Raw genomic sequence first — 24,932 nt, forward strand, 5'->3', positions numbered from 1 at the left:
GTGCAGTAAAGAGGCCTATTGAGATTTCAATTTTTTTATTCGGCATGAAGGACAAGGAGCACTGCTGAATAAGCTTTTCACCCAGCAGTAGCCCAGATAATGATGATGATGAACTGATGGCAACATGGTAGAGGAAACGGGAGAGGGGGTGTTGAACATCTCATATCCTCAGGATTGAATCATTCTGAGGGCCATTTTGTTATTTTTCTGTTCATGATTATCCTCTTCACTCAAGACATGTAAAATTAGACTGAAGAAATACAAGAAAATATACTAAAGAGAATCATTTGAAGAGGCGGAAAGATGGCTAAGATAATGTGATAGTCTTTTCTTCTACGCCTAATCCCTGTAGTTTTATATTTTGTGAATTTCAAAGTACATTTGCATTGAATTTTGTTCGTCAAACTTTTGCCTTCAAGCTCAAATTATTTATAGTATCTACACACATATACACACTAATTGCATGCTCTTTTAGCTGTATTCACATGAAAAAAATGACCTGCTGCTGCAGTTGGTTATATGAATGTCGGGTAAAATATGCCATATGAATACCATACTGATTATATACATGAGATTTGCACTTCCTGCTAAAGGCCGTCAAGCTAAATTCTAAGTGGATCCAATTACTATACATTTTCCCCCCTCCAACCCCACTTAATAGGATGTTATCATTAAACTGAAGATAATTTGAGAATAGTCCACAACTATCTTTTTATACCAACCTGCTACCATCAATGTAGAAAAAGCAAACACAGCATTTTATTAAAAGGATAAGGTGAGAATGGGGCCACAGTCTACAACTGTTGCCGTAATGAGTGGAGCCAGAACATGTCTTTAAGGAGAAAGAATCCTGTCAATTAATTTTCTGCCTACAGTCATATTACCATGGATGTTTCAAAGTTTCCTTTGAACATTACAGCTACTTGAGATGCTCTGTGTGCGTGGCTATGAAGTGGCCTACTCAAGGCCAGACTTAAGGAAATGTGCATAATTTCCTCAAATTTAAAAGTAACTTTTATGTTTGCTTAGACTTTGGGAAATGACTTGAAAAATAATGTATTTGCATGTATCTCTGCACTAATTATGTGGACTAGTTCAGTGGCTCCCCCAACCTTTTCTTGTTGGAACATTATTGAAATACAATGGGAGACAAGCACCTCCCAAAAATCCCTTTGCACCATATTTTGCCAAAGTTATTATTGTCACTCCTGTCAGTTCATTTATTCTCTCTCTCTCTCTCTCCGTTCTTTTCTGTATTTTCTCTTTTTTTCCCCTATCTGTTTTTTTGTGCTTCTTTTTTTCCTCATTCGTAACTCTCCACTCCTCCTCCAGCTGAACTGAAGACTGTTGTTCGAGGTATGAATGGAGTTATTAGTTGATGCCTTCCATGGCTGTAATGAGAGCTGCAAGAGGAGAGAACAGGAGCTTAAGAATGGCAGGCTACCTTCTAGACTTGTAGCCTTATGCATGTGAGCTGCTCCCACAGCCAGTGGCATGACAGGCCACTGAGAAGCAGAGAGATCTGAGTGCCATTAGTTTTAAAGAAAGTACCTGCTACTGTATTTTACTTACAGCAGCAGACACTTGTTTGCAGTGGGAACCGAATGGGTATGAGAATTGTAGCTTTCCCCAACCCACTTCACACTGCTATTCTCCTCTACCCGCTACCCCCAAGCTACTCTGGTGTACAATCACACAAGTTGGAGCCACTAGGCTAAATGTTTAAACTGGGGCTGTTCAGTTTTCCAACCTCTTCTGTCCTACTCCAGGATTAAGAACTCACTGAGGGTATGTCTACACTACCCTCCTAGTTCGAACTAGGAGGGTAATGTAGGCATACCGCACTTGCTAATGAAGCCCGGGATTTGAATTTCCCGGGCTTCATTAGCATAAGCGGGGAGCCGCCATTTTTAAATCCCCGCTGCTTCGAACCCCGTGTAGCGCGGCTACACGGGGCTCGAACTAGGTAGTTCGGACTAGGGTGCCTATTCCGAACTACCGGTACTCCTCGTTTCACGAGGAGTAACGGTAGTTCGGAATAGGCACCCTAGTCCGAACTACCTAGTTCGAGCCCCGTGTAGCCGCGCTACACGGGGTTCGAAGCAGCGGGGATTTAAAAATGGCGGCTCCCCGCTTATGCTAATGAAGCCCGGGAAATTCAAATCCCGGGCTTCATTAGCAAGTGCGGTATGCCTACATTACCCTGCTAGTTCGAACTAGCGGGGTAGTGTAGACATACCCTGATACCTTTGTGAGAGACCCAACAAGCCAACTGCTTTGACAAGGGTGTAATTTTCGGAACAAGTGGAAAGGTTTACTTTGTAATCTGCTCCTAAAATAAGAAGGGAAATCTGTATGTACACATTGTCTTAAAACTAGAGGGACCCAAACTATATGATTCTGATCGAGTTCCAGATTTTGAATATCCCACAGTTTAAAGGGTATCCAAATCCTAGCTTTCAGTTCAGTCATTGTAAAGATTGAAAACATTTCAAAAAGGAAACATTTCTAAGTGCAGGGGGTGAACACTAAAAGATCAGGGTTTTTGGATGTAAGGTGTAAATTCAGGACTATCTGTATGTAAAGTAGTAGTAGAAAAACCATATCAAAGGTTCAAAGGGTTAACACTCTTCTCACTGGATCAAATTCACTCTTTGACATTATAAACTCTGCTTAAACAGCCATAGCACAGGAAAATCAGGGGCTAGAATAGAAGAAAAGAAATCTATACTTCATCCCCAACCACCATCCCACCTTTGAGAAGGAATTGCATCCTCCCTGTGCTGATACTGCAGTCCCTGGATCTGTTTAATTGTGGACCCACTGAACAAACACAGCCTCTTTCCAAATTCCCCTTTGCACTGGCCTATTTGAAACTGGAGTGGAGCCCAGCTGCACCTCATACAAGGGGGAGAGAGATTGCACAGTCATTGCTCTCAGCAACACAGCTATAGGTTTGCAGTGTTGGATACTTTCTGTGGCCCTTGGGTATATTTCAGCCATAGTGAACATGAATCCTGCATTAGCCCTAATGGCACCTACGTCTGCATACATATCCCTTAACATTAACATTACATTTAGTTGAGGACACATTCTGTAGCTGTTAGCTTATCAGGGGAACTTCCACTTTGCATATTTTCCTTCAGTTCAGCTGATTACTTTCAAATGGATTAGTTTCCAAATGCAGGATATTCTTTAGCTACATGTCAACCATGGACACTGAACTCCAGACATGCGGAACATACATTATTGGAGACCAATATGATTTTTTCCCTCAAATCTTGTTCCTTTTTAAAATGAACGTCTTTTGTGTATGTCCCCCCATCTCTGAGGACTTGGAGTAGCAGAGCTTTACATTTTCATAGGAAATAGTTAAGATGCTCTGCTAAGAACCTCTTAGCACATAACTAACTAGTTGCTTTATAGCACCTCCCATGGTTTCGGCCCATTAACCTGAGCATAACAGCTTGATGAATTAATGCTTATATAGGCACAGTTGGCAGCTTCTAATTAAATAATTATGGCTAAGCAGCTGCACAGAAGTTGTAATGTCCCACTAGAAAGCCAGCTGTCAATGTTACTGGTCCTCAAAGCTTTAAAAAAAAAAGACTTTTAGAGAGTATGTGTGAAGGTTTTTTTCTTCCACTTTACACATAATCTATATGTATTGCCCCTGTTCTTACATTAGCTCTGTCCTTGCCTGGATTATGAGCATGCACATGGGCGGTGGGTATGGTAGGCGGGGGAAGGCATTGAGTACTGTAGGTGTACTGAGTGGGCAGAGTGTTACTGCCGCCAGTACCTGCCCTCCCCGTGCTCCAGGGCCATGTGCCACCCGCCTTTCCCATGTTCCAGGGCTGGGGAGACTCAACCACATGCCGCCTGGGAAGGCTGGGGTCACGCACTGCCTGCCCTCTCCGTGATGGGATGTGGGGCCTGGGCAGAAGGGGAGGGGTTAGGGACTTGCCTCCCCCAACCACCCTTCCTTCACTCATGAGCATACAGCTGTAAAACCCCAGTGGTTCAACAGCAACAATTATTGCAGGGACTGGAGACAAAAAAAGTCACAGCAATTTCATCTGGATCTAGATTGAGCAGAACGAGTTTACATTTTGGTCCGTGGTTTGGCCCATTACGCAGATAGGAACCATTGGAAAAAAAGGCAGGTCTGGATCCAGGTTAGAATTTCAGGCATTCATGAAAGTGAAGTGTGTTCAGCAGTGCCAGCCCGAGCCTTTCTTGCACCCCAGGCAGCGGGCACATGGCGCAGGTGCAGTCCCACCCCCAGGCGCGCTGTGCCCCTTACAACTGCAATCAGGTTCCCCCCATAGGTTGGCACCCGGGCAGTTGCCCGGCTAGCCCCCCCCCCCCCCACCCCTTTAATCCAGCCCTGGTGTTCAGAGAGCGTCAGACATAAATCCTGTTGAATTCAATGGAATTTTTCCCAGAGGCTTCAATAGGTTTGGATCAGGCCTGTAATGGTGGATTTGGGAAGCTAGATCAAGCCCATTGCATACACACATTCTCTTCCACTCTCTCTCTCTCTCTTTTTTGCTCTCAGATATTTCTAAGGCCCTTATCACTTTGGTGTCTAAGTATCATTATCTATCATCATCACTAATGATCACAAAACGAAAGCTACTCTCTAGCACAGTCTGTGAAGGATAAAGTTCTGAAGAATGTGAACGTAAGATATCAGTGATCTTCTGATTGCTGATTAGCATAATATTTGGGTCCTGCTTCAGTTTTTAAAATAGTTGCTATAATTTCAGCAAGCTCATAGATTTTTCTGATTTTGTTAAATATATATAGTATTCACTGCCATACATTTTTGGAATGACACTAACTCTACTGTAGCATCATGTCAGACACTGATTTCAAATATTAGAAACCTCATAATGTAAGTCATCCAGCTCAGCCTGCGTTTGAGCTGGTCCAAAGACCTCTGAGGGTATGTCTACACTACCCCGCTAGTTCGAACTAGTGGGGTAATGTAGGCATACCGCACTTGCAAATGAAGCCCGGGATTTGAATTTCCCGGGCTTCATTTGCATAAGCGGGGAGCCGCCATTTTTAAAACCCCGCTGGTTCGAACCCCGTGCAGCGTGGCTACACGGGGCACGAACTAGGTAGTTCGAACTAGGCTTCCTAGTTCGAACTACCTCTACTCCTCATTTCACGAGGAGTAACGGTAGTTCGAACTAGGAAGCCTAGTTCAAACTACCTAGTTCGTGCCCCGTGTAGCCGCGCTGCACGGGGTTTGAACCAGCGGGGTTTTAAAAATGGCGGCTCCCCGCTTATGCAAATGAAGCCCAGGAAATTCAAATCCCGGACTTCATTTGCAAGTGCGGTATGCCTACATTACCCCGCTAGTTCGAATTAGCGGGGTAGTGTAGACATACCCTGAAGGATTTTACCAAGAAGCCCTACTATAAAACTCATTTTAGATAAATGTATGCATGTCAAAAATACAGAAGGCTTTTTAGGTAAACTAAGCTAACTTAATCACTATTCCATAAGCGGATCTGGGCTGCCTGTTGAGCTCAGTGACAGGAGTAGGTGGTACTTAGCCTAGTGTTGCCCTGTAATTTATTATATGTCAATAAACTGCTCATGTTCTGGGCATCTTTCAACACAAACCTTAATCAATGCTTCATGTTACTGGGGCTATATTGTCTACAATAGTTATAGTGCATAGCAGGTGAGACAAGTATGCAAAATCCACTTGTGCAAAGAGATGAGGGAAACATTCTCTCCTTTACCTTTTTGAAGCAAAAGTGAAATGGCCTAGCCCACTCCTAGAATATTTAAATCCCAGAGTTGTGGAATGATTTTCTGATACAGGATTAGAGAATCAAAATTACCCTGATGTTACCATTGGTAACAGTGTCCCTGGCTGAATATCAATTTAGAAAGTTAATGAGCCTCCTAGAGCTATCAGATCAAAATTAGTACAACAGTATGTGATCTGATGTGATTCCAGCAGGCCTGCCGCCGGGGGATGGGAGGGAGAACAAAGTGAGTAGCTGCCAGGCAACCCAGCGCTTTGGTTGGGGCTCCTGGCCACTGCTGCCACTGCAGCAACAATGGCAGTAGCTGGGAGTCCTGGGCCCTTTAAATTACCATTGGAGCACTGGGCAGCACTGAAGGGCTGGCTGGAGGAGGCTGGCCTCCAGCCCCACCCCTTCTGTCCAAAACTCCGCTTCCCCTCCTTGAGTCCCAGAGCTACCCACCCCAGCTTGCGAATTCTGTTAGTTAAGAAGGGTCTGCTTTTCATATGGTGTTTCATAACAGCATGTAGCCACCTGCCTGTCTGTCCGCTGAACCCTAATTTAAAAGAACATAAGTTCTGAAAAACAACCCAGTTAAAAAGGAGCCAGCGCAACACATCTTTTCCGGAGGGCAGCAGCCTTCTGGACAGATGGCTAGGCTGACTGTGCTTATTATCAAACATCTATTACCATCTGTGACGGGGTGAGGCCCGCCTACCCCATCGAAACGGGCCCACCCCGTACTGACCCCGCGATTGCCCTCTCGCTAGTGGGGGCAACACAACGGGAGTTGCTCACGTGCGGGCTGTGTAGTGCCACCGTGCGTCAGCTGAGCGGCGGGCCAGCAACCATTGCTGAGCAACGCGGGGCGCACGGCTGCAGGGTAATGGCGGCCGGAAGTGACGGCAGGGGGGGAAGTGACGTCAGAAGCCATGGGGGAAGGGCAGGGGGAGGGGGATAAAAGCCCCTAGGGAAGTGCCAGGAAGGGGGGAGAGAGGCAGGAGAAGGGAGAGAGGGAGGGGAGAAGGAAACGGAGAAGACAGTTGTAGGAGAGGCGCGAAGGAGGCGAGGTGGAAGCAGCCCAGGGCAGGGCACGGAGCCGGCGCACCGGTGGGTTAAAAGGACATAACCTCTCCGGTGGGACAGGTCCAGGAGACTCTGTCCTTAGGGCCCTGGGCTGGGGTCTGGGAGTGAGGGTGGGCCCAGACTCCCCACACCGCACGCCCAGCAAAATAAACTTTAGAGGCAGCGGCCATTCAGCAGCTAGCGAGCTGAAAGGGAAGAAAAGACAAGGAAGAAAGAAGGGGGGCGGGAAAGGACCCCCACACCATCTATTACCTTTGTATTTTGAATCTCATTTTAAATTTTTTTGTAATTAAATCTACAGTGTGTTTGCAACACTTGCTACATTACACTGAGAGAGCACTCAGGAAATGTGAAAGGCAGTCAAATGGCTGATGTACAAAGGCTCTGATAGCAATACCTTTCGATTGTGGGGAGAAAAGGTGCTTTTAGTAGTCTGTGCTGCCACCTAGCCAAGACCACACCATTGAGATAAGTATTCATTTACATTTTAAAAGCTGAAATGCAAGCAAGTCTCCTTGGATTTTACTGTATCAGAACAAAACTTCAGTGAGCTGCAGAAACAAAGAAATCAAGCCTGCTAGTTCTCTGAAAATGAAATGCACACCAAATGAAACAGGCTTTGACCAGATAATTATTTTTTTCTCTACAAATCTCTTGTACTTACGGTAGAAGACATATTCAGTGTAGCTGGACCAGACTTTATCTTCTGTGTACTGATTGACAAAAGAAGCCGTCACTGAGGAATTGCAGGCCACCATGTGGAATCCACATTCTGACAACATGTCAAAAGCCCTCTCCAGGTGCTTGAACTTGAGATAGAACCTAGAGGTGTATCTTTCTGGTGCCCTATCTGGGTCTCTACTCTCATTCAAACTTTCTCCAAAGACCTCTTTGACTAGAGCAATCCTTCCACAAACCAAAATCCTCGGGACTCTCCTGAACTTGGCATCAGCTTGGCTCTCTCTGCCCATGGTGCATGAACCCCTGTACCCAATGGTAATGAAACCCCATTTTCGGTCTGAAGGTAAGAGCGATGATGGGGGGCATATTCTTGTGTCACTGCCTTGGGAGACCTCCTCGTAGTCGCTGTGGCAATAGTCATCGGGGCTTTGCTTGACATCATCAGGAGTTAGGAGTTTGACCAAGTCTGGGAGCTGAAAATATTCAGCTTCCCTTTTGAGCCTTCCCTTTTCTGGAAAGTGATCAGGTAGAACCACTTGCTTGTCCCTGAGATAGTCCAGAATGTAGCGGAAGAGGAAACCATCTCTATCAATGAAGAACCTTCCCTTGGCGTCCTTAGCTAAATCATTGGCTGTGTCTCTCTTCGGGGTGAACATTTTCCACAGCAAGGAGTGTGGGATGCCCACCAAGGTGGAAAGGCGAGTAAAGTATACTTGACCACCCACGTTTAGCTCCACCACCTCTGGAAAGGAGTGTAGACCAGCCCCTTGTTCTCTAGGAGGGAGGTAAGTCCTGCAATTTCCACTCAGAGCCATTGTATTTTAAAACAAAAATTTGCCACAAGGAATGGCAGGACTATCAATCACATCAGAATAGAATGAGGCTCCTCTACCAGACCCCCAAAAGGGCTCATAATATTTAAGAAAGGGAGGGCAAAAAGTTAGTTTATTAAAAAATCAGAATTGTCCAGATGTGACTGTGTCACAAAAGCTAGCAAAGCAGCTTAAAACCTAAACAATGGATGGAGAGCAGTAACTTCACGAAATGCAATCAGATCTTCCAATAAAGTCCCAAAAATCAAGATCAAGCCAAGCCTACGATATTCACAGGTCTGTTGAAGGGGGAAAACAAAATAACATAATTATTTCCCCAAATATCATAAAAGTTAAAATAGAGGGAATGAGGTCAGTTCACATAGCACCCTCTTGTACTGATTTCCAGAGAGAAAAATCAAGATCTTTTTTAAATTAATATTTTGGCAAGTTTTTTTCTCCCCAAACAATAATTAGTGTGTTTGGTGGAGGGGATACATTTGACAACATTGAAAATAACAAGAAAATAAATACTTCAACTTTAAACAAGTGTCTAATTTAGAGCCTTTACAGATGAGAGAAAGAGAGCATCAAGTCTTACCTTGGTTACAGTTAATGCATAGTTCTTGCGAAGGAAAGAAAATGTTCTGAGCAATCAGAACACACACAGGCACAGAGTCCAATTAATATCAAATCCAACCCCAGAAAAGGACAGAAAAGGTAAGAAAAGTGCTCTTATGAACAGCCGTCCATATAGATCTCAAGAGTTAAACTGAGTCAAAGGAAAGTTAACCGTGATGTGTAACGATGAAAAACCAATATTTATAGCAATATCTGAGATGGGGAAAAAATCAAACAAAATAAATCCCAATCAGGATCCTTAAAAGAGTTTCAGAAAAGAGGACCTTGGTTTAGATGACTCGCAGAAACCCCAGAATCTGAGAAAAGAACTGATACATTTCAGTGAGCTCCCGAAGTGGTATCCTGCCTGGCAGGAAGGGCAAAGAAGCTCCCATGTTCCCAGTAAGGGTCAGAGAAGATAAGCCTGCAGCAGTTTGAAAGGATGCCCAGGGTAGCTGCTTCGTCTGCTCTTGCTGCCTGAGCTACTGCTCTGGCTGCTGAGCTGGGTGGTTCCACAGTTCCCAGTGCAGTTCAGATGCTGTTGTTTCAGCAGTGCAGGGAAGAAACCATCCAGGGAAATGACTATTACATCATCTTAAAGGAATATGGCTTTGAGAAAACAGAAGAAACTAGAGGGAGACTTTCTGGTTTATTTTCCTTTTTTATTGTATTTTAAAGAGTTTCAGAAGCTGCTGCACTGTCCAATGATGTCACAGAGAGCTATTCTCAGCGCAGCTATAGAGCTCCTCCAGGGAAGGTTGAACTATGACTTTCCATTTAATCCTCTGGATGAATACAGAGATTCCAACTGCTACTTCTTTTGCAGACTTCTGTTTTTGAAATTCAAGTAAACTTCTTTCTTAGCATTATATCTGTTTCCCCTACAACACAAAAATGCATCCACCTCTGTGGCATACAGAAGAAACTCAAATGTGATTTAACTCAGGGACCTGGAGATACACCCAGAAAAATATGATCAAACGTGTGAAGGCTCAAGATGAAAATTTCTATACTTTTACACAATAAGTTAATTCATCTTTCAATTCCCTGATATTGTGAACGTACAGGAACTAATTATAAAAATAATTTGGAATGAACAGAATATGCAAGAGAGAAACCAGTTTTGAAATCAATCAGAATAGGAGCACAATTTTGCCACTGAACTATAATGTCATAGTTACATTAATTTGTAGGGGAATTCTAAAACAATAGTTAAAATATTGATAGGAACTTTGTTCAGGGGCTTGTGAGGCTGTAAAATTTAGCAGTGTTTGAAAACATTTTAGCTAAAATGTGTTAATTAGGTTTGTTTTACTGGTATATCAGATTTACAGTTGAGCAAACTTTCAAGCGGTGTGATAAATATAACATGTGCCATTCAGCTGAGGGCCTTATTCTGTTCTCACCTGTGATGGTGTAAATAGGTATTAACTCTAGTGACGTCGGAGGAGTCACACCAGTGTAGGACTGTCAGCAAGGCAGGGGAGAATCACCATCATTGTTTTCCAGTATTTCAACCGTGATAGTATTTCAGTTTCTGTTTGGCCCTGTTTAGACCTTAGAATTGACTGCAACCACCTAACACATTTATAAACACCTCTAGCTGCCTACTATATGTGCTAAATGGTATATAATACAACGTGCATTAAGACTTATTAGCTGAAACATTTTAAAACATTGCTCACTTTCACAATATGGATAACCCCATTGACAAAATTATATATTTCTTATGACTCTTAAATATGCCTGAAACAATCACCTTTCTGAACTTATAACAAGAAATATTTTACTTTATTATGAGACAGATTCTGATCTCACTCCATTGGCTTCCACTGAAGTTACGATTTACAGTAGTGAAGGTCACCACACTATCAGTATATTTAAACATGGCCAAAATCATGTTCCAACTAATATATCAAATTCATATCAATCAGGCATTCTGCAGTATCGAAACACTAATTTCAGCCAGCTTTTAATTCAGATTTTAAAACTTTTATATTTTTCAATGTTGTAAAATACAAGTATTTCCATGTAAACAGCCTCTTTTAATCACCATCCTGCTAATAATGTCCAGAACACCTTACGCAATCAGGACATTAATAAATGTCTTAATGCTTATTTATATTTAATTCAGCTTATTCAACCAACACATTAATCTCTTGTAGCTTCTATAACTTTTTTCATAGTGCAAGATTACCTTACACTATATTATTTAGCATGCTTACAGCACCACCTTATGGTTTTGAGATATAATTACAATTACATTATTCAGGAATATGATGGTTTGAAATTCTACACCTTTTGCTCGCTTTCAGCTTTTATCCAGGAACCATGGTTGTTTGTACTATTTTTGCATTTTGTTTTTTAGCTTTTCAAAATTAAGTCATACATTCAAAGAAAATACCAATTTTATGTTGTTAGGAAAACAAACAGAAAACATACATTGCAGTTCATTCTCCTTCAACAAAGAATTAAGCAAAAGCTTAAAGTTAATAGGACATAAGCACACGCTTAAATGCTTTGTTAAATCAAAACCATAATAAATGGTATATGCTGTAACTGTTTACAAGCAACGTTACCATGAAATTACATTTTCATAGAAAGGCAAACCCTATGCTTACTATCAGAGGGGTAGCCGTGTTAGACTGAATCGTTGCCTATGCTTACTGTACATCATCTTTACAAATGCTATTCAAATTTCTCTAAAAGCATGATGAATAAGAGTCTTGGTTTCAAAAATTGAAGGCACAGTTTTAAGTACAACTTCATTTTCATCGTTACATTTTGGCATGGTTTAGTTATCTATATTTGCCCTAGGGTATTCAAAGATAATTTGTGTATTCAATCTGAGGTTTTGTGCTTCCAAAAATAGGGTAATCAAAAATTGCTCAAAGTTCCATCTGCAATTTCAGAGGCCACACTGAGATTTTGAAAATGGATCCATATTTTTATTTAAATAAAGTACCAGCACAGTGATTTGAAAGATGCACTTTACAGTAACGTATCAAAATGAAAGGGGGGATTTATTTGAATATCTTCTATCGAAAAAGTGAATGACAAAATCTAAAGCTAAAGCTGATGTTTCAAAGGTGAGTTAAATCTGTCTATTTTTCTTTAAATGATTTCAGTTGGAGGCAATGGTTATTGCTGGTAGGGTTGCCAGATGGTTTAACCAAAAATATCGAACACGCCCGCCCCCTGCCCCCCCCAAAAAAAACCCCGGGGGGAAATTCTGTCGAGGGGAAAAAAAAGCAGGGGGAAACCAAAATTGTTGAGCAAAAAAAAAATTAAATAATAAAACAGCATTAAAACAGCATGGCCCTTTTCAGAGTGCATGTAGAGTCAGAATAGGGATAGGAACTGCAGAGAGGTTGAGCACTAAGACCCAGGGAAGGCATTGCTTCCCCTTAGTCTTTAGGCTTTTTGCTGGCGGCCATTTTGTTTTCTTGGTGAAGCCAGAACGCAGCTTCCCTGCGGAACCAGGTAAGCAGGGTATCCAGGGGTGGGGGGCTGAGAGTTTCAGGGACCCGGGGTGGAGGAGAGGCCGGGGGCTGTGCCCAGTTGTCAAGTGTGTCGTAGGGTTGCCAGGTGTCCAGTATTTTTGCCTCCTGGTTGGGAAAAAAAATCAGAAAATATTGGCCACTTTAGGTGTCCAGTATTTTCTGATTTTTTTTTTTACCGGACAGGAGGCAAAAATACCAGACTTTCTGGATCAATACCGGACACCTGGCAACCTAATTGATGGATCAAAGAGCCCCTGGTCCACACCGTTCTGGTGGCTGGGAGCGGGAGCCTCAGGGGGCTGGTGGTTAGTTGCAGGGGGGCCGGCAGCCAGAGCCTGGGTGGGGCCAGGAGCAGAGCCAGTGGCCAGGGGAACCAGCACCTGGGAGAAGAGCCTATCTGGTGACCGGAAGCCCAACCAAGGCTGGAGCAGAGCTGGTCTGGCAGCTCGGGAGCAGGGAGCCCAGCTGAGGCTTTTCCAATTGGAATTCAGATCTTACTTCCAGAGGACAGCAGCAGAGGGGCCAGAATTGACTTCCCCTGGTCTGGCAAACACCCTCGTTCAGGACCCATCAGGTACCCAGGATGCCAGACCAGTGAGGCCCAACCTGTATCTCAATTAGATTTCTGGATTTGACTTTTAATTCCAGAGTAGCAGGGGACACCATGGAGGTTGTGTAATCACACATCAGAAGGAAGAGGGATAGGGAATCTTGCATCACTTCACTGCAGTCCCTTCAGACCAATTTAATAGTTGCTATGCCAAGATCACAAAGGCCTTGCCTAGACCAGGATTTAAAGATGTGGTGTTAGACCGGAGAGCCCTGGATCACAGAGCTCTGGTGGCTGGGAGTGGAGGCCGGCTGGCAGTCTGGTGGAAGAAGATCCCAGAAGATCCAGGAGTGGAGCCTGGTTTCTTAGTATGTGGTGATGTTAGAGAGCACAGTGCTGCCAGAGTATGTTTTCTTCTAAGCAGGGGCAATGCATAGGGGATATGAGGGAGCATGTGCACCCCAAACTCTGTGGCAGGAGGGAGAAGGGCCTGGCCAGCAACTGACGGGACCTCTGGGAGATTCAGGAGGATTAGTGGGGGGCCTGGCTCCCGCAGAAGGGATCTGTCTCTTCCCCACTCACCGGCACCAGAACACATTGGAAAAGCCTTGTACAGGCAAGGTAGTGTAGAGTTTAACACATACTAAGAAGTTGGGTTGATGCGTGGGCTTCCAGCAGGATTTAACTCAGTTAGTATCGCACCTGTTCAAAGCAATGTGCCTTGTCTACACTCGCTAGAGTTCTCAAATATGTTAGGTGAAACCTGTTAATTTATATGTTCTAACAACACAGCTTTTATCCTAATCTAGACTAAATTGATCATGTCCTACGGACTGAGAGAGAGTTTTAGGCTCAGTTCACTACTGGTCAGTAAAAGCTGAGGCAGCTCATTCTGGAGTTGAACTTGCCCCTACTGACCTACCATGAGTAAGATCAGAATTCCAGTTCCAAACTTCAGGGAGAACAGGTCTTGGAAGTACTGCAGAAGCATCAGGCTCATTCTGCCTACTTGCTTTGCACTGAGCATCTCAGTGATAAACAGATTCCAATAAAGAACATGAAGATGCCTGTAAACAGTACCACAAGGTACTCTGGCCAGGTTACTGTGTGATTAGTATCACTGATGTATTTAAGCTCTAAGTCCTTTTGAACCATTATAATCAGAATTGCCCTTTGAAAGGAACAATTACTTTGGCAACTTAGTCACACCAGTTTTCAAAATGCATTTGCACTTTTCAAATAAATGAAAAATTCATTCCGAGACCTTGTTTCTTTACACAGGATGTTTCAATGCTGTAACATAATGCAATTTCTTTTGGTACAGAGGCTTCCTTAATAAAGCACCACCTAACACTTCACAGCCAAACACAAGTCATCAGCTAAATGCAGCCAGAAAATAGTAAACCTCCTAGGTCTCTGAGCCAAATTCAGTGGTGACCTAAATATTGGTATAAGATATAGGTCAGGTATAAAATTATGACATTAGCTACTCCTGTGTAAAACTGCACTTATCTAAAATCCAGTGGAGAGGAAGCGCGGCAACTATCAGAAGGAACTACGATAAAGCAAGTACAAGAAACACTCTAGAGTAAAACTGAGTCCTAGCCAGTGTTCCCTCTAAGATTTTCCATCCATGAGTGGAGTGAGTTTTGTCTTGTGCACCAATATTGAGGTCATGTGCGCTTGTTCAGATGTGTGCCACCATTGCACCCACCAGTTACTAACAAATATATTCACACACACACACACACACACACACAATCACACACACACAATATTATGGAAGAAAGAATACTAAAACAGCTCCTTCCCAGTCACAAATAAAAAGAGCAGTTAAACCAGCATTTTCATCCATGCATCTTTATTAGTATGGCTGACCCTAAGTGCCAAATGTACTGTATTTGTCCCACAATCTGCTTATTGACCGCCCCTGCACTATGTGATTTGTCACCACACACAACACGGAAGGCCTGACAGTCATTCTGAGGGAAATGAGTGCTTTCTAACAAACAAGACTGTTAATAATGAATTGTGATGGTTGCAGCAGGTACAAGAACAATACCACTGAAAGAGCAGCCACCTGCAACGTGGCTCCAGCTCTGGCCCCGGCTGGGCCTAGTGAAGGGCTGAAGCTAGGGCCAGGCCTGTATGATGGTTGCCTTGCTGCTCCTGCCTGCCACGTGGCCCTATTCCAGAGCCGCTGAGTAGCCACGAGGAGTACAGATAGTTCGGAATGGCTACGTAGTTCGAACTATCTAGCCCGTGCCGCGTGTAGCCGCGTGGCACGGGGTTCGCACTAGCCGGCTTTTAAAAATGGCGGCGCCGGCTTTATGCTAATGAAGCCCGGGAAATTCAAATCCCGGGCTTCATTAGCAACTTCGGTATGCATACATTACCCCGCTAGTTCGAACTAGTGGGGTAGTGTAGACATACCCTTTGAGAGGAAGAATAATAATCTAAGTTGGAATTTGTTTGAGACATTTGAATTGGAAACTTTGATAACTATAAGTGAGCATGATCTAATTTTTATGTGATACCTAAATGCAGGGGTGACTGGTGGGAAGGCACAAGGGCCACTGGTCATGTGACCACACACCCCACCCAGGGAAGGGCTATGATAACCCCCTCTGCCCCAGGCTCTGCCTCTCCCCAACCCTGTCCCACTCCCTCCCCACGTTTTCTCTGCCCTTGAACCACACCACCCTGCCTCTTCCTCTCACCTGAGCAACGTGGGCCAGGGGGACTAGGCGGCAAAAGGATGGCACCAGCAGTAGGGTCCAGCCCCCTGCATTCACTGGCAGCAGCAGAGGAAGTGGAATAAGGTGGCCCCAGCTCACTCTGCTTCCCTACCATGTCTCTCTGCTTCCCGCCAATGAGAGTGGGCCCCAAGAGATATGCCAGGAAAGCAGAGTGAGCTGGGATTGTGTTGCTCTGCTTTCCCCGCTGCTTCTGGTGAGTGTCGGGGAGGGGGGCAGACAGACCCATGGTATGGGTGCCAGGCCCTTCTATTAGTCCTCTCAGCTCACATTGTCTTGGCCTAACAGATAACATGTTCCAGCAGCACAGAGCTCTCTAACATCCCCACTAATTCAGAAAGGTCTGAGAAGGAAAAGTGCCATATCCTGCAGTACTTGGTGTTCTTTGGCAGTTTCCTGATCCAACTCAACCCTGCTTAAATTACGAGAGAGGAGCAGTTCACAGCATATGGTGCTATTCCTGGGGAGCACTTACACTAAGCCTTTATGTATACTTTAAAGCCCCTTTATACTGCCAGACCAGTATAAAGAAGCCTTAGTATAAATGAAAATCAGACACCAACTCCTGTAGACAAACTCTAGCAATTGCAATCAAGCCTCCAATCTAAACCTGTGACATTTTATTCACAGAGAAGCAAGAGTACTTGAAGGTACGAGCTCTAAACTGCTCCAGAATTACTGTACCTTTAAATCAAATACGTTTTCCCAGAAATGTTTATAAAATGCATAGTGCTCGGTGCTCACTTTCTAGCACTCAGCAGTCTTCACATCACTCAGGGAGCTTTGGAAATGGACAAAGAACTCCAAGTGCTCAATATGACAAGGAAAGGTACAGTAATCAGTTGAAATAATAAGTTGCCTATTGATTCTGCAGTATGAGTTACATATGGTAAAAGACTCATCTGCTGAAACTCAGCAATTCTTGTGAACAAGAAGTTCCAGTGCAATCTTTCACTTTGAAGAAGCTACATAAAAAAATGTGAAATGGCAGACTTGTCCCAGAAAAGGGCTTAGCAGCCAAAAAGTTTGAATCCCATAAAGTACAATTTGTTAAAATATATATGTAAGGCATTATGAAACTCTAGATTTTTTATTCATAAGTCGAGTACATAATGTATGTCTACCAGGAGAGAGAGAGAGAGAGAGAGAATGACTTTCACAACTGCTCAGCATGTGGGCAGGGTGTAAAGGAGAGAGAGCCTGCAATTGTAATGTGGGATGTGAGAAAACATTGTTTCTTCATGATATAAAATACAGGATGTGTACACAACTTCTGCAGAGAAAACGGCATGCTACCCTTATCAACAGCCATCCCAAGGACAAACACATCACCCCAGGCCCAGGCTTTCAGAAACTGACAGCAAGAGGAAACAGCATGTTCAATCAAATTCAGTGACTGTCATCCTACATCGGACAATATTTCAGCCAGGAACTGATGTATCCTTTGTTGGCAAACCTGTTAGGGTTTTCTTTGTTCAGTTCAATAGCTCAGATTGGTACTGTGTTTCTGCAAGAAAATCAAAAGAACAGAGGGGTTTTTCCAGCATTGGTAATCCTTATTCTATGGGAAAGAAGCCTTTTTGCAAAAGAGCTCTTTTGCAAAAAGGCATGTGTGGATGGGGAAGAGGGAGCATTTTCGGAAGAAGAAGAAGAAAAAGGAAAAAGCACAGGTGCCCTGGTGGCCATTCCATTCATTGCAATCACAGCTTACATGCAAGAGAACGTCCATTCAGCCTGGATGCTCTCTTTCGAAAAAGCAGATCGCTTTTTCGATGTGCTTTTGTGTGTGATGTTACCAGATTTGCCCAATACTCTGGGGTATGCTCATTTATCAGGGTTACTCTTATGGGACTGGGGAAAGGTTAACCATTCTATCAGTGTGCTGCTTGTGCTCTCATATGGAGCTGAATTCTCCCTGCTGCCAATTCCCTCTCCCACTGGAGCTCTCCTGCAGGAACTAGGTTCCTCAGGATGGGGTTCTTCCCACCTTATCAACACACACAGACACTCACAACCACTAACAAAGCATGTCTGAGAGGACTGGGGAACCAGCACTCACAAGCTGACCCCCTCATATGTCCCTGGACTCAGCTGGCTGGGTTTCACAGAAATGCCACAATGCACCCTCATGTGCCTTTGGACTCCGTGGGCTAGATTAAACAGCACTTTAAGCTGCAATCCTCATAAGCCCCCGGGTTCAGCACTTCCCTATCCCCACTTTCACAGCACAATCATTCACTGGGAAACTACACGATGAGCAAACCCCACAGGATTTGGGGCACTACAGGGATCTTTAGCTTGGGTACAAGAAGCATTGTTGCAGAGCGAATGGGGAAGCCAAAGCAACACCCCTTAAGGAAGAATGAGCGAAAGAGAAAGAGAGAGAAGCAACCAGCGTAACAATGAAAGTGATTTATTTCTGAGTAGTGAATTGATATCAAAAGTTACAATATTAAATCTAACAGTTACAATATTAAATATAAACTGAAACTGATTACAAATGTTAGGTAACCATATAACAGTTTACATAGGGCAGGGTCAGGAGGCTATGCTTAGAGAGATAGTTAATGGGAGGGAGAGAGAGAGAGAGAGACCTCACCACTCCACGGAGCTTGCACTGATCGGGGTTCCCAGATGATGATGGTATCCGGGCGCCCAGAGGGCAGGAGACAAGCAGAACAGAACCCCCAGCACAATCAGACAGGAGATGAAGACGTCTCAAACAAGAGTGGTCAGAGTGAATGGTGCAGCTGGATGAATGAGCAAGTTGCCATCTTCATCCATCCATTCCTTCCCACCTCCGAGGTGAACTCACATGAAAGCAGCTCTGAACTCTGAATCTTCACTGGGTGAGTGAGGTGCAGTGAAAGGAAAAGCGAGGGACACATTAAAGGAACATTTGGTTTTTGGACTCTTTTAGTGACTTTGCTTTAGAAAGTCAGATTTGTAGCTGGGAAAAAGAGAGTTATTCACCCTGTGCAGTAACGGGGGGGCCTTCAAGATGTGTCCCCCCGTGGGTGCTACACTTTGGGTGCTGGTGCGTCCTTGTGCCGGCGACCCAGAGATTTTTCCAGCAGTGCTGTGCCACGCATGCGCCATGGCATCTCCTCACGCCGTTGGTGACAGTTAGGCATGTGCAAGGCTTGGCCCCTCTGTTCCTCCTCTACCCCAGCTCTAGCCCCAGAAGACGCTCCAAAGCAGGGGAAGGAGGAAGGGTAGTGTAGCATCTCAAAAAAACCTGATACTGCTCAGGGTGAGTAACTCTTATTTCTTCTTTGAGTGATGAAATACCACTCTGGGGGTATGTCTAGCCTACATGCTTCTGCCGAGAGAGGCATGTAAAATAGGCTACCCAACATAGTCAATGAAGTGGGGATTTAAATATCCCCCGCTTCATTAAAATAAAAATGGCCGCCACGCTGTGCTGGCTCAGCTGATCATCGGCACAGCATGCGAGTCAAGACGCAGATCCACGAGGCATAAGGGAGCGGTTGACAAAGGCTTCCTTTGTTGACCGATACGTGTCTTGACTCGCACGCTGTGCCGACGATCAGCTGAGCCGGCACAGCGTGGTGGCCATTTTTATTGTAATGAAGCCGGGGATATTTAAATCCCCGCTTCATTGACTATATCGGGTAGCCTATTTTACATACCTCTGTCGGCAGAGGCATGTAGTCTAGACATACCCTGGGTGACTACAGACCAGTGCTCATTTTGTGGAGATGGGTTTGGAGCCCTGCCATAGATGGAGCAATCGTGGAGGCAAGGGCTTAATGTTTGGTAAATGTATGGTCGGATGCCCAAGTGGGTGCCTTGCAAATGTCATCTAAAGGCACATTTTTGAGGAAGGCTGTTGTGGAGGCAACCACTCTAGTAGAATGAACAGTGATGGTATCTGGTGGTTGTATCTTGTGAATAGTGTAGCATTTGTGGATGCAAGATGAAATCCATTTGGATATTCTCTACAAGGAGATGGCTTGACCCTTGGATTGCTCTGCAAATGATAATAAGAGTCTTGTTGATTTTCTCCATGGTTTTGTTTGATCTAGGTAGAAGGCGAGTGCCCTCTGAACATCCAAGGTATATAGTGCCACCTGAGATGGATAGGTGTGCAGTTTGGGACAGAAGGCAGGTAAGTGGATAGTTTCATTAATGTAGAAAGGAGATGGGACCTTCGGTAGGAATTTGGGGTGAGGTCAAAGGGTTACTCTGTCTTTGGTAAATATCGTGTATGGCGAGTCTGCCATCAGTGCCGCTAACTCCCCAACTCTCCTGCTGGAAATTATGGCTACCAAAAAGGCGTCTTTCGTGGAGAGGTGTAACCAAGAACAGGTGGCTAGAGGCTCAAAGAGAGGTTTAGTTAAGCTCTTGAGGATGTGATTCAGATCCCAAATAGGAGTTGGGAGTCGTACCAATGGGAAAGTATTCTGGAGACCAGTAAGGAAGAGTTGAGTGACCGGGTTCAAAAAAACTGAAGTGCTGTCACTGGTTCTGTGGAAGGCTGTTGTCGTCGCTGAATGAACCTTTACCATATTGAAAGAGAGCCCTGATTCTTGTAATTCCAATAAGTAATCTAGTATGATGGGGATGGGTGTGGTGTCGGGTGGCATGAGGTGGTTCGGTTTGACCCATTCAGAGAATCTCGTCCACTTGTACAAGTAGGTTTTTCTAGTGGACTCTCTCCTACTGTTGATCAGTATTTGTTTTACTCTGTCTAAGCAGCTGTTTTCAGCATTCTGGCGCCACAAAGGAGCCACGCCTGGAGGTGAAATCTCTCTGGATCAGGATGGAGAACTCTGACATGATTTTGAGTGAGGATATTGTTGTGGGGAAAAGGTGTGAGGATCCACTATCTTTAATCTGTACAGGTAAGGAAACCAGGTTTGTCTTGACCAGGCTGGTGAAGGAGAATCACGTGGGCACGGTCTTGTCTGATTTTTGTGATTATTCTGTGAATTAAGGGAAGCGGTGGGAACACGTAGAGGAGGTATGGTCCCATTTCAGGGAAAAATCATCTCCTAGAGATCCCTTTTCCTGGGCTGTTCTCGAGCAGAATAAGTGGCACTTTCGGTTGGCTCTGGTTGCAAACAGTCTATGTCTGGTTGCCACCATTTGTGAAATACTTCTTGGAGGGCTCGAGAATCTATCTCCCACTTGTGGTGATTGGAGAAGATACAGCTGAGGTTGTCCACCATCATATTTAGTACTCCTGGGAGGTACATGGCAACAGGGGAGACATGGTGTGTGACGCACCAAATCTATAGTTTCAATGCTTCTATACAGAGGGAGATGGACTGGACTCCACCCTGCCCATTGTTGTAGTACATGCACATGGTATTGTCTGTTGTGACATTGATTGTCTTGTGTGCTGTGTATTGTAGGAAGTGACGGCATGCATAATGAACTGCCCTGAGTTCGAGCAAGTTGCATGAGGGATGCATCTGTCATTTTGGTAACCATGGGGGATGGCTGTTGGAAAGATATCTTCCGTAATATAATATATTGTAATGTATTATATAATAATATAATATAATGTAATATATTGTAATGGATTGTATAATATAATGTAATATATTATACACCCTCTGTATTATACTGTGCCACAGCTGCAGGCTTCACAATCTCAGCCCTCTCCCAGGGTTTAATCCTTGCTAGACCAGTGTGGGGCAGATGCCCCGTCATAGTGTCAAGTATTAGGTCACTGCATAGGTTGATGTCAGTGGCAAGTTAGTAGATGCATTTTTAGGTGCTCAAATTTAAGAAGACACATGAGCTGCATCCATGCCCACAGCAGCAATGGCCAGACCCCCAAGCCCTTTAAATTGCCACCAGAGCATCGCTGAGGCCTGGAGGAGGGCCCAGCACTGCAGTTCGGGCAACACTGAAGGCTAACTGTCTCACACCCACCCTTTCTGCCCAAGGCCCTGCCCCTTCTGGGGCATGGCACCAGCCACCCCCCATCTTGCCCAAGGACCTGCGGACGCTGTCAGCTCCCATGGCTGCATCTGTAACAACCCATATCTTACAAAAGCTAAATGCTTGTAAATTGGACCCCAAACAGATGGGTGCTGGTGCATCTGACGGAGCTGCAAACATCTCTGGAAGACTTGGAATGGAAGCTTTGCTTACATAGAAGTGTAGCCCTAATCTGTTCTATACACACTGCAGAAGCCATCTATTACAACTAGCAGTAGGGAGACCTACAGACTCTTCAAAAGGCATTTAAAAAGCCATAAATCTAATGTCTTCATTATATTCTTATTTTCAGTGAGAGTGCAAAAAAACCTGAACATTTTGGAAAAAAATGGAAGAAACACTGAGACTGAAGTTCAAATTATTCCAGCCTAAGAAAACTCACTTTCTTTCTCATGAGTGATCCTTGGTCATTCTCTTCAAAGTACTGCAACCATTATAACTGCCTTTAGAAAGTATCCATCAAGATGGGATGGATCTAGAGGAGAGAGGCTGACGGACTGCTTTTTTACTGTGTTCTGATACCCATTCCCTTGCTTGTAAATCTACTGTTGAATCTAGTTGGATCATTACATTATGCCATCCAGGCATCTGCTACCAAAGGAGTATATCTTTGTCCAGCAATAGAAGCTATATTTGGATTAGAGAGAGATCAATTGAAAAAGTAGCAGATGAAGCAAAGACTTCAGTCCAGAAGTTGACTAATAAAGCCATTAATATTGAATACTTACATGAAAAAACAAGAAGTGTTTGCTAAGACAGCTGGAAAAATACACAGACTTACTTTTTACAAATCTGCAACAGTGACTTCTGGATTCCACTCAGCCTCTATGTAGCTTCTGTAGAACCCCATCCTACAAAACACCAACAGCTGACTGGAGTGGGGCACTGCCAGCAATGGGGCTGCCATATGATCAGGACAGAACAGAGAATTTGAACACAGAGTGGATTATTATACAATGAATTAATGAAGATTTGACTTCAGCTTCTTTCATATCATCAATAGTAACTCAACCCTATCTTTGTGCTATGTTTCCTGGGATGAAAGAAATAGGAATTCATCTCTTGTTATTGCCAGTCACAACAGCTACAGTTGAGAATATTTTTTGTCATTGAATAGAATTTTGTGTTCTGAAAGAAGTTGCCTTCTGCCTGACCATGTGAATGAATTAATGAACATAACAATTGAAGGAATGGCAGTGCCAGACACAGAAGAAGCGACCAAAGAAATTCATTAATAGAGTTGTGCAAAATTATAACATAAAAACAAGAAGGATGCAGCTGTAGTGCTTCACAGAAGGCTTAAATAGCCAAATTTAATTTGTATAATGATTTTAAAATTTTGAATTAAATCTAATACAATGGCAATGAAAGATTTTTCAGTTTTTATTATGGTGCCATACATTCCATCTTCATTCTCACAGTCTCATCCCCCCCATGAATGCAAATACCCCCATTTCAATTTCTGGGGGCAACACTGTATAGCTAGCATACAAGCTTGGTTGTAGGTGGCTTGTTTATATGAGGAATTAGAGGAAGAATGGCCAGTGGTTAGAGTGCTAGCCTGAGACTTGGGACACCCAGGTAAAATGCCCAGGTCCAACACAGACCTCCTCTATGACCTTAGGCAAGTCATTTAGTCTCTGTCGTCTGAATCCTCAAATATATTCAGACACCTAACTCACACTGATTAGGCCGGGGTGGGGAATCTTTTTGGGGTCAGGGGCTGCTGAACAACAGAAAAATCTGTCAGGGGCCACACACAATTGAGAAGCCAAAAAAAACCCCTCCCCTCACTGATGTTGCCCCTGACTGAGAAGGAGAAAGACAATCCCCACAGTCCCCTCACACACTACAGCCCAATGGAGCCCAGGCTAGTAGATTTTGTGTGCTCCAGTCTCACAGTAGGTGCAGGCTCCCCAGTGCTGGGGTGGGGTAGCCCTGAGACTCGGGGGTTGGATCCAGGCAAATCGGGCTTCCTAGTCCGAACTACCTAGTCCGTGCTGCGTGTAGCCGCGCGGCACGGAGTCCACACTAGCGGACATTTAAAAATGGCGGCGCCCGGCTTTATGCAAATGAAGCCCGGGAAATTCAAATCCCGGGCTTCATTTGCAACTCCGGTTACCTACATTACCACCCTAGTTTGAACTAGGGTGGTAGTGTAGACATACCCTATGAGGCTCTGGGCTTCAGTCTCCCATCTGTAAAAGGAGACAATAGTATTGTTCTACTTCTCAGGGGTATTATGAGGGAAAATGCATTAAAGATTTTAAGATGCTCATCTATTACAGCGAGGTTTTTTCTACATTTATAAATACACCTTCATATAAGAGAGGAAAATAGTAGATTCTCTTTTAGCAGCCTCCTTTCAAAAGATTCCTGAGCTCTATTGCCCATATAAAAAGAAAAACCCTGTAGAGAATGGAAAGCAAACTTCTAGAGCAGGAACCTCAGGGAGACCTTTTGGGAAAAGGAAGGAGCATGTTGTGATCTAGCACATCCCCATTCTGCAGCTAACTCTTCCGAGAAAGAACTCAACGGATAGGTGAACAAGAGTTTTTCTTCCATTCACTGAGGTATGAAAATTCAATAGCTGCAGTATGTTTTTAAAACACTAAGATGGCGTGGCTATGCAAGATGGACTTAAAAAAATCAAATACTTTATTCTGAAATAAGGTTAAAAAAATCCCCAAACCCCATATACATGGTGGCAACTTGAAAGCTAAGGCCTGCATTAGCTTTATATGATGGCAGATAAAGACTACTTTGAAGGGATGACACTTTTCATACACCTTTGATGTGAGAAAATGGTAGTATAAAAGAAGAAAGTCAGAGAGAAATTACTATCTATCTAGTCAAAAATTAAGAGTATTGTCAATCTGCTATTGAGACTTACTGATAAATTGAACATCTCAGTTTTGCTTATAGGTAAGATAAATATAAAGAAGGCAGAAGCATCTACACAGTATCATCCAAATTATCCAGAGTAAAATCAGTAAAAAATCCAAATTATCCAATCCAGAAAAAAAAATAACATTAGAGCCTATTAAATAGTAAGGAGCTTCTGAAATACACACATGCACCTGAAAAAAAAAAGAAACAAAGACTATTCATAACAACTTTCTTGAAATGTGTGCAGAAAGGGATAAAGAGCAGAGGTTTGCAGCACACAACTATCT

General features: G+C 43.8%; 1 protein-coding gene across 1 annotated transcript in view; it reads right to left on the reverse strand.

Annotated features, from left to right (window-relative positions):
• KCTD16 (potassium channel tetramerization domain containing 16) overlaps nucleotides 1-24,932 on the reverse strand; it is a 230,886-nt gene that overhangs the window by 191,027 nt on the left and 14,927 nt on the right. Inside the window, exons 3-4 of the mRNA XM_006128551.4 lie at nucleotides 8,952-9,852; nucleotides 7,522-8,649 (exon numbers count right to left, since the gene is read on the reverse strand). Of these exons, the coding sequence (XP_006128613.2) occupies nucleotides 7,522-8,353 (832 nt within the window). The 5' untranslated portion in view covers nucleotides 8,354-8,649; nucleotides 8,952-9,852. The remainder of the gene's footprint in view (nucleotides 1-7,521; nucleotides 8,650-8,951; nucleotides 9,853-24,932) is intronic.

The sequence above is a fragment of the Pelodiscus sinensis genome, chromosome 17 (assembly GCF_049634645.1).
Source record: "Pelodiscus sinensis isolate JC-2024 chromosome 17, ASM4963464v1, whole genome shotgun sequence".
NCBI classification, from domain to species: Eukaryota; Metazoa; Chordata; order Testudines; family Trionychidae; genus Pelodiscus; species Pelodiscus sinensis.